Source organism: Zingiber officinale, chromosome 1B (genome assembly GCF_018446385.1).
Source record: "Zingiber officinale cultivar Zhangliang chromosome 1B, Zo_v1.1, whole genome shotgun sequence".
NCBI lineage: Eukaryota > Viridiplantae > Streptophyta > Magnoliopsida > Zingiberales > Zingiberaceae > Zingiber > Zingiber officinale.
Window position 1 is genome coordinate 71,863,586 of NC_055986.1, and position 8,362 is coordinate 71,871,947.

The 8,362-nt window shown below is 38.4% G+C and overlaps 1 protein-coding gene across 1 annotated transcript; it reads left to right on the plus strand.

Annotated features, from left to right (window-relative positions):
* The first annotated feature begins 5,504 nt into the window (after nucleotides 1-5,504).
* On the plus strand, nucleotides 5,505-6,929 carry LOC122038864 (pollen receptor-like kinase 2). Its single transcript, XM_042598827.1, has 3 exons — nucleotides 5,505-5,816; nucleotides 5,886-6,731; nucleotides 6,849-6,929. Exons 1-2 carry the CDS (start codon nucleotides 5,505-5,507, stop codon nucleotides 6,561-6,563), a joined length of 990 nt encoding a protein of 329 aa, XP_042454761.1. The 3' UTR covers nucleotides 6,564-6,731; nucleotides 6,849-6,929.
* The last annotated feature ends 1,433 nt before the right edge of the window (nucleotides 6,930-8,362 follow it).

Below are 8,362 nucleotides of genomic sequence, written 5' to 3' on the forward strand. Positions count from 1 at the left end.
ATTGTGTATCAATTTGTGATACGTGTTGCAGTTTTCTTGTGATATCTCATCTTGTACAGTTGGTACTAGGTTAGACATGCCCTTTATTATTTCCTTAAGAACAAATTTACTTATGAGCACATGGTTCATTATATAGTCCTTTTCTAAAAAATCAGTCATTGATGCTAACAATGACCTTCTGATTTTTAAGACTATAAACCTACTTTTGTTTATCTAGGATAACTTACAAACAAGTGAACTCCTATCCAACTTATCATTGTCTCTCTTTAACATATGTGCTGGATTACCCGAATCCGAATATGCTTCAAAATAAGTTTTCACCTATTCAGCAATTCTATATGAGTAGAGAGTTCTAACTTGGAAGGTACTATGTTCACTTTCGTTTTCAGAGTTTATCCTTAAAACAAATTTGGTAATTTTCTGAATAACTCATCATCTATCTAATTATTTCATAATAGTCCTTTACCTTCTTTCTACTACACCATTCTGTTGGGGTGTACCAGGTGCAGTTAGTTAGGATTGAATCCCTACTTTTGATAAGTGACTCCTAAATTCTCCCAAGAGGTACTTGCCACTACGATCTTACCATAGTGACATTTACTTTAACATTTCTCCACATCAGCCTTGTACTCTTTGAACTAATCAAAGTACTCAGTCTTGCGGTACATTAAGTAAATTTATTTGTATCTTGAATAGTTGTCTATAAAATAGACGAAATATTCAATATTACCTCTTGTTTGGATAGTCATAGGATCACACAAATCAGAATGAACCGATTTTAACATATCTTTGACTCCATACCCCTTGGACTTAAAAGCTTCTTGGTTATTTTCCTTCCAAGTAAGACTCGCAGGTTGGAAAGATTTCCACTACCAATGAACCCAAAAATTCATCAGCTACCAATGAATCCTACTTAAGTATAACCTAGCTTTAGGTGCCAAAGATATAATTGGTTCATTTCCGAAGGTTGCTTTCTCTTAAAATTAGAAGATGTGTTACTAATTTCCATTTGTTGCATTGTGAGAGTTATTGGATTATAAATTGTCAACCATCATACCAGAATAGATAATTTCCCTATTTTTCTTGATAACAACTTTGTTATCAAAATAGACACAATATCTATAATAGTTTAGAAACTGAAATCAGGTTCTTTCTAAACTTGGTACGTAAAGACAATTACTTAAAATCCATATTTTATTCTTATCAAAGGATAAACATCTCCCACTGCAACAGCTACCACTTTTACAGTAGTGCCCATGTGGACGGTGATTTACCTTTCATTTAGTTGTCGGGTTTCTTGGAACCCTGCAATGAATTGCAGACATGATTAATGGCATCTTGTATCTACACTCCAGGTTCTGGTAGATAACACCACTAGGCATGTTTCAACTAATGAATTTAATACACCTAAATTATTCTTAGTTCTAAGAAGACAGTCTACCTTAATGTCCAAGTCCTATTTCCAATCATTACAATTGGGACTACTAAGTCTTTTCTATAGTATGACTACTAGGGATTGACAAACATCCTAAGAATCTCAAAAATATTTGGTCAAGATCAACTCCTTAAAATCTCCATGAATTTTGTGTATACAAAATCGAGGAGATTTTATTCATTAATTTTATTATCTCGTCAACTTTACTTTATAACGAATAAAATTAATAGTTGATCTGTCTTTGATCAAATATTTGGTCAAAACTCTTTGAATTTAAAATAACATTGATTTCTCAAACAATATTATTTAAATTTACCAACACCTCAAACACCGTGAATTTTGCATGCCACGTTAGTGTGGACGTATACAAATTCATCATTTGTAAGAGGAGGGTTTTACCCATTGACTATCTTGTCAATATAACTTTTTGACAAATAAAATTACCTCAAACACCATGAATTTTGTATGCCACGTTAGTGTGGACGTATACAAATTCAAACATTTGTAAGAGGGGTTTATTAATTTTATTATATTGCCAATCTAGTTTTATGACAAATCAATAGTTGATTTCCTTTTAGTCACACAAGTGATAGTAGTAACTCCATTGGGGATGATACTATTAAATGTGTCTAAGTGTATACCATTACTTGACACTAAGTCCATTAATAAGATTATGCCCCTTCCGTTGGGGAAGATCACACGCTCTTAATTAACTTCCTATAGTCATCCAAAAATGGAAGTCTGTTCTAGTGATCCACAAACAAGCTCATCCGTTATGGAGGAAGACACTCAGAGCCAACGCGCAAACTTGTTTGCATCACTTACAAACCAGTAATGGAGACCATGGGATTTACTTAAAAATCCCTCTCCCACTTAGTTATTTATAAATGAGGAATTTTAACTATGCTAGCCTACTAAATATGCATACTAACAAGCACAAACAACACAGCATAAAAAGCAATAAATAGAAAAAACTAATTTTCAACTATTATGGCTTTTATCTATTGTTGTCCTCCGTGTGTCACCAACCCTAGCTGCTGCCATCTTTGGCCACTGCCACCGGGTCTAGTTGTCGCATCCATCTTGCTCCTTGTTCCGCTGCGCCTCTGGTCCATAAAAGGTTCCACGCCTTGCAAAACTCGATCCGCGACATAAATAGAATTTTACATTTTTCGATCATATATTCCTCGAAGGAATGTACATGTATCTAGATCAAAAAATAAAATCCTAATAAAACTAAATATAGCTCCTGCTGTATTTTATAATACAATCATGCACACACAATAAAATGCCCTTGACATGTCCAAGGGTCCAATCACACACATAATAACTATAAGCCATAATAGTTGGATCCTGCATCCACAAAGTTAGCACATCCTACTATTATCCTGCCTAAATTATGTATGACATGTGCATAATTAAACTAATACCAAATACACAGAGGCAAAACCCTAGCTCTGATACCAATTGTTGGTTGCTACTCGGAAAACCTAGAGGTTCCACTGTACAAAAATTTTGTACAAAGGTCTGAACCTTTTCCTAGCTACCATGTGTTCTTTTAAATTAAATTTTGGATCGCCTGCGGAACTTAACACGTTTGATCCAAAACTTAATCTATTTGTTCTTTAAGGTTTAGACTTGGATCTCCTGCGGAACTTAACACGTTTGATCCAAATCACCTAAGTTATTAATTCTATTAAATATTAATTTCCATAATTGGTTCCCAGTACTGACGTGGCGAGGCACATGGCCTTCTTGGATATGGGAGCAACCACCACCGACTAGACAAAACCTTTTATGGAAAGCTAATATTTAATTTCCTAAAATAACTTTAGGTCAACCAAAAAGAACAATCAAATCACAAGGAAAAGAAAAATAAAAGAACACAACTTCGAAAAACATATTCGAAATACTAGAATCGTAAGCCTCTTGTATTTGGTATTATTTCCATAAATAACTAGCATGATGCGGAAAGGAAAAATTACTAGTTATACATTCTAAAAAGACCTCTTGATCTTCTACCGTATTCCTCTTCTAACCTCGGACGTTGTGTGGGCAACGATCTTCCGAGATGAGAACCACCAAGCACCTTCTTCTTCCTTGCAAGTTTCGCCACCACAATTCTCCAAGAGAAGTAGAGGTCCGCCACCACCACCAAGCTCCAAGGGATGCAAGAAACAAAACCATCTTTCTCCTTCTTCTCCTAGCTAGAACCGCCACCATCAAGAGCTCCAAGAGAGGTTGTCACGGCCATAAGAAGAAGAGAAAAGGAAGAAGCTAGGGCCGACCACCAAGGAGGAAAAGAGAGGAGAAGAATAATAGAGTTGATCACCCGAAGGCACCTCTACCCCCTCTTTATAATCCTTGGTCTCTGACAAATAAGGAAATTTTAATAAAAATTCCTTAATTCTTTTGTCATAAAAAGAAAAATTATTTTAATTAAAAACAATTTTCTTCTTTTAATAATAATGACCGGCCACTTCTAATTCCCCAAAACAAGGAAAATTTAATTCACACAAGAATTAAAACTTCCTAATTTGTTTCTAGAAATTTATAAAATTTCTCCAATAATTTTATCCCTTCACGATTGGTTAATAAAAGGAAATTTTATAAATTAAAATTCTTCTTCTAAACATGTGGATAATTTCCAAAAGAAAGTTATCTCAAAAATTAAAATCTCTTTTCAATCTACAAATAAGGAAAGATATCAAATCTTTTCTTAATCTTTTGTAGAAACTAATAAAAGAGAATATTTAATTTTTAAACTTCTTTTTTAAATTATTATCATGGTTAAAAAGGAAAGTTTTTCTTAAAAATAAAATCTCCTTTCAATCTACAAATAAGGAAAGATTTCAAATCTTTTCTTAATCTTTTGTAGAAAGCTTTAAAAGGAAAGATTTAATTTTTCAACTCTCTTTCAAAACTATGATATCCACATAAGAAATAATTTTAATATGATGTGGTCGACCACCCAAACTTGGGCTCCAAGCTATTGGTCGGCCACCTTTAGGCTTGGCCGGCCCTAAGCTTGAGCTTCAAGCTTAGCTTGGCCGGCCCTTATTGGTTGGGTAAGAAGGTGGGTATGTGGTGGATATAAATCTCTATATACAAGAGGCTACGATAGGGACCGAGAGGAGGAATTGGTTTTGGTCTCCCGATGAAATTAAGCTTCCCGTGTTCGCCCCGAACACACAACTTATTTCCATCAATAATAATTCATTCCACTAAAGAACTATTATTAAATTACCGCACCAATCCCAAATTACATTTTGGGCTCCTTCTTATTATGAGTGTGTTAGTCTCCCTGTGTTTAAGATGTCAAATGTCCACTAATTAAGCGAGTTACTGACAACTCATTTAATTAATATCTTAGTCCAAGAGTAGTACCACTCAACCTTATCATCATGTCGGACTAAGTCCACCTGCAGGGTTTAACATGACAATCCTTATGAGCTCCTCTTGAGGACATTCTCAACCTAGATCACTAGGACACAGTTTCCTTCTATAATCAACAATACACACTATAAGTGATATCATTTCCCAACTTATCGGGTTTATTGATTCATCGAACTAAATCTCACCCATTGATAAATTAAAAAAATTAATATCAAATATATGTGCTTGTTATTATATTAGGATTAAGAGCACACACACTTCCATAATAACTGAGATCTTTGTTTCTTTATAAAGTCAGTATAAAAGAAACGACCTCTAATGGTCCTACTCAATACACTCTAAGTGTACTAGTATAATTATATAGTGAAGATAAACTAATACCTAATTGCACTACGACTTTCCAATGGCTTGTTCCTTTCCATTATGGTCGTGAGTTACTGTTTATAATTTATAAGGTACTGATAACATAATCCTCTGTGTGTGATACCACACACCATGTTATCTACAATATAAATTAATTGAACAACTAGATTTATCATAAATGTAGACATTTGACAAATGTGATTCTTATTTCTAGATAAATATTTATACCAAAAGTTAGATTTTTAGTATACACTTTAACACCCAACTCTATCATCCTCGGCAATGTCAAAGACAACATCAAGATCGAGACATGAACCTAGCTAGCAACCTCAATACCGACGCACTCGTCGGCATCCCCACGCTCCGTACCTTGAGCTTCAAGAACAACAGCTTCGGGGGTGCCATCCCGTTCCTGACCAAGTTCGCCGGCCTCCGCTCCGTCTACCTCTCCATAAATAGGTTCTCCGGCGGGGTGCCCGACGGCCTGTACTTCTCGCGGTACCAATTCTCCGGGCTGATTTCGAGCTCGCTTGCGTGTTCGGCAAGGTTCCTGAAGCTACGCATCGACGACAACCAGTTCGATGGTCGGATCCCCAATTTCTGGCAGCCGGGACTATGGTTGGTCAACCTATCCAATCACAATCTCCAAGGACCCATCCCGAGGCGCTTTAGGAAGATGAACGCCGACTAGTTCGCCGGCAACGACGATCTGTGCGACGTGCCTCTGAGCTACGAATACGGGTCTCCGAGGAGGTCGCCGGGATTCATCGCGGGGATCATCCTCATTTGCATCGCCGTCTCATTGGCAGCAATTGGATCGTCATTCATCTTCCGCCGGTCTCAGAAGCAGCACACGGACGCAGGAGGGGCGCTTCCGACGACCCAAGCCGCCAAGATCGAGCTTGTTCCGGCGAACAGGGAGGAGCATGCGAGCGGGCGCAGTGGAAAGAAGGTACCAAAGGAGGAGCAGGACCAGCTGGCGTTCGTCAAGGAAGGCAAGGTCAAGTTCAACATCCAGCCCGTTAAGTTTCGCCTTTCTCTCCGCCACCACGCGGACTGCAAAAGGATGCAGTGTTTGGAGGCCCTGCACCATCTAGATGAGAAGGAAAAGAAGAATTGCTTCCCTACTGTGCAAATCATCACAACGTTGATTCACGGTGCTGGTCTTGCAAAGAACCCTCACCATGCACGCAAGTTGTTCGACGAAATGGGTGAAAGAGGTCTAACTCCCGACAGGGCGGCTTATAATGCTCTAGTGGGCGCGTTTGTAAGGGCGGATGATCTTAAGTCTCTTTTGGTGATCATGGACAAGATGGAGAAGTTGGATGAATGCGAAAGGAAAAAGTTCCAATTCAAAGGGAGTGTATGAGCTGCGAGATTCCATTGTTCTAGAACACGATCTGTTTCACGATAAAAGTCAAATTGAAGACAAGGAAGGCTTAGAATCAGATTCGGCAGAAGGAAAACTGCAGAAATTTAATGCTGATACATTGTAGTAAAAAGGTGTAATCTGCCATCCAGCTTTACACAGTCAGAGGTAAAAGTTTAATGCCAATACAGCTGATGATAGTGGCTGTAAAAAATTTGAAACAAAAATAATTAGGGATATTGTAATAGATTCATCTGACAGAAATTTTTTTTTTTTTTTTGCAAGAGAAATTATGGGGAGTTGCAAACTGAATATTTCAGTTTACCTCCGTTTGAAGAGGTATTTAAACGAGATGGTAATTCTGCCTATGAACATTGGGATCACTAGACAATTGACAAGAAACTAGAGGTATCTGAAGATGTTGACATGGAATTAGAGGGCAATATTACCGATGAGCTTCATTTTCTTACTTCCGTTGAAGATGAGCTGGAAGTATTTGACTTGAGAATAATTCACCGGAGGAACAGAACTGGTTTTGAAGAAAATAAAGCGTTTCCAATTATTTTGCAATCAGTTATAGCAGACATATACTATATCACATAGTATCTTGGTTCAAAGCGTTTCCAATTATTTTGCAATCAGTTATAGCAGACATATACTATATCACATAGTATCTTGGTTCAACTGCATTTAGCAATGATGTTAAGGCACATGACCTACATACAGGAATGGATGCATCCCTCAAGATAAAAAAGAATGATAAGGATTTCTTAGTCCAGAGTTTGGATGAGATTAAACTTCTGAAGTTTATGAGCAAGTACGATCCTGCTGATGACCATTTATTGCACCTTTATGACTATTTCTACTATCAGGAACAGCCCATTGCCTAGAATTTGTTACAAGCTAACTTGTATGAATTTTAGAAGTACAATCACAAATCTAGTGGTGTGAAATACTGGCCATTGCCTAGAATACAGGATACAGCTCGACAATGTCTAGAGGCATTAGAATTCCTCCACCATCTAAGGATATTTCATTGTACTCTGAAGCCTGAGGATATCCTTAGCAAGAGTTATAACAGATGTGAAATTAATGATGGATCGAAAGCGTTAGATGAGGAGGAGGAGGAGGAGGAAGTGTTTTACTTCGTTCGGAGTCTATGGCGACTCCTACTCGAAGGCCCGCGGTTCTTGACCGCTTTCGGTGGACAACAACTATATATCGGAAAGATTACAATTTGAATTACAATTAATGCAATAAGTAAACTAATACCGACAACAAAAGATCGAAGAGTCTGAGCTTCGGGTTGTCGACGTCGAGTAGCACTTCAAGGTCGTCTCGTTGGCAGCATTTCACAGAAGAAAGCTTAGAATGTGTTGTTCTTTGGCTGCACCCTCGACCCTCTTTTTATATGACATTCCGGGCGCCTAGATCCCTTCCGGGCGCCTGGAGTGACGTGGCCAACCAACCAGGATGCTCCACGTGGCGAAGTCGCGGCAGGGATAAAACTTGGTCTCGGGCGCCCGGACCTGTTCCGGGTGCCTGGACCTCCGGGCGCCCGGACCACCTTTTTCTAGCAGGTTCCTCACCGCAAAACAAAGTTAGTCCGAGCAAAACCCTGCAAGACAGTGTTAGAATCGATAAAACAAGTAAGGAATAACCGACAGTCTTCGGACTGTCTTCGGATTCCCAACCGGAAACCCTAGGTCGACCCGACGCCTACTGTTCCCTCTACGGGGAACGCGTCCTCACCTACTCCCCTCAGGAGAGATTACCTGATGTCAGTCCGGTCCTCCAGA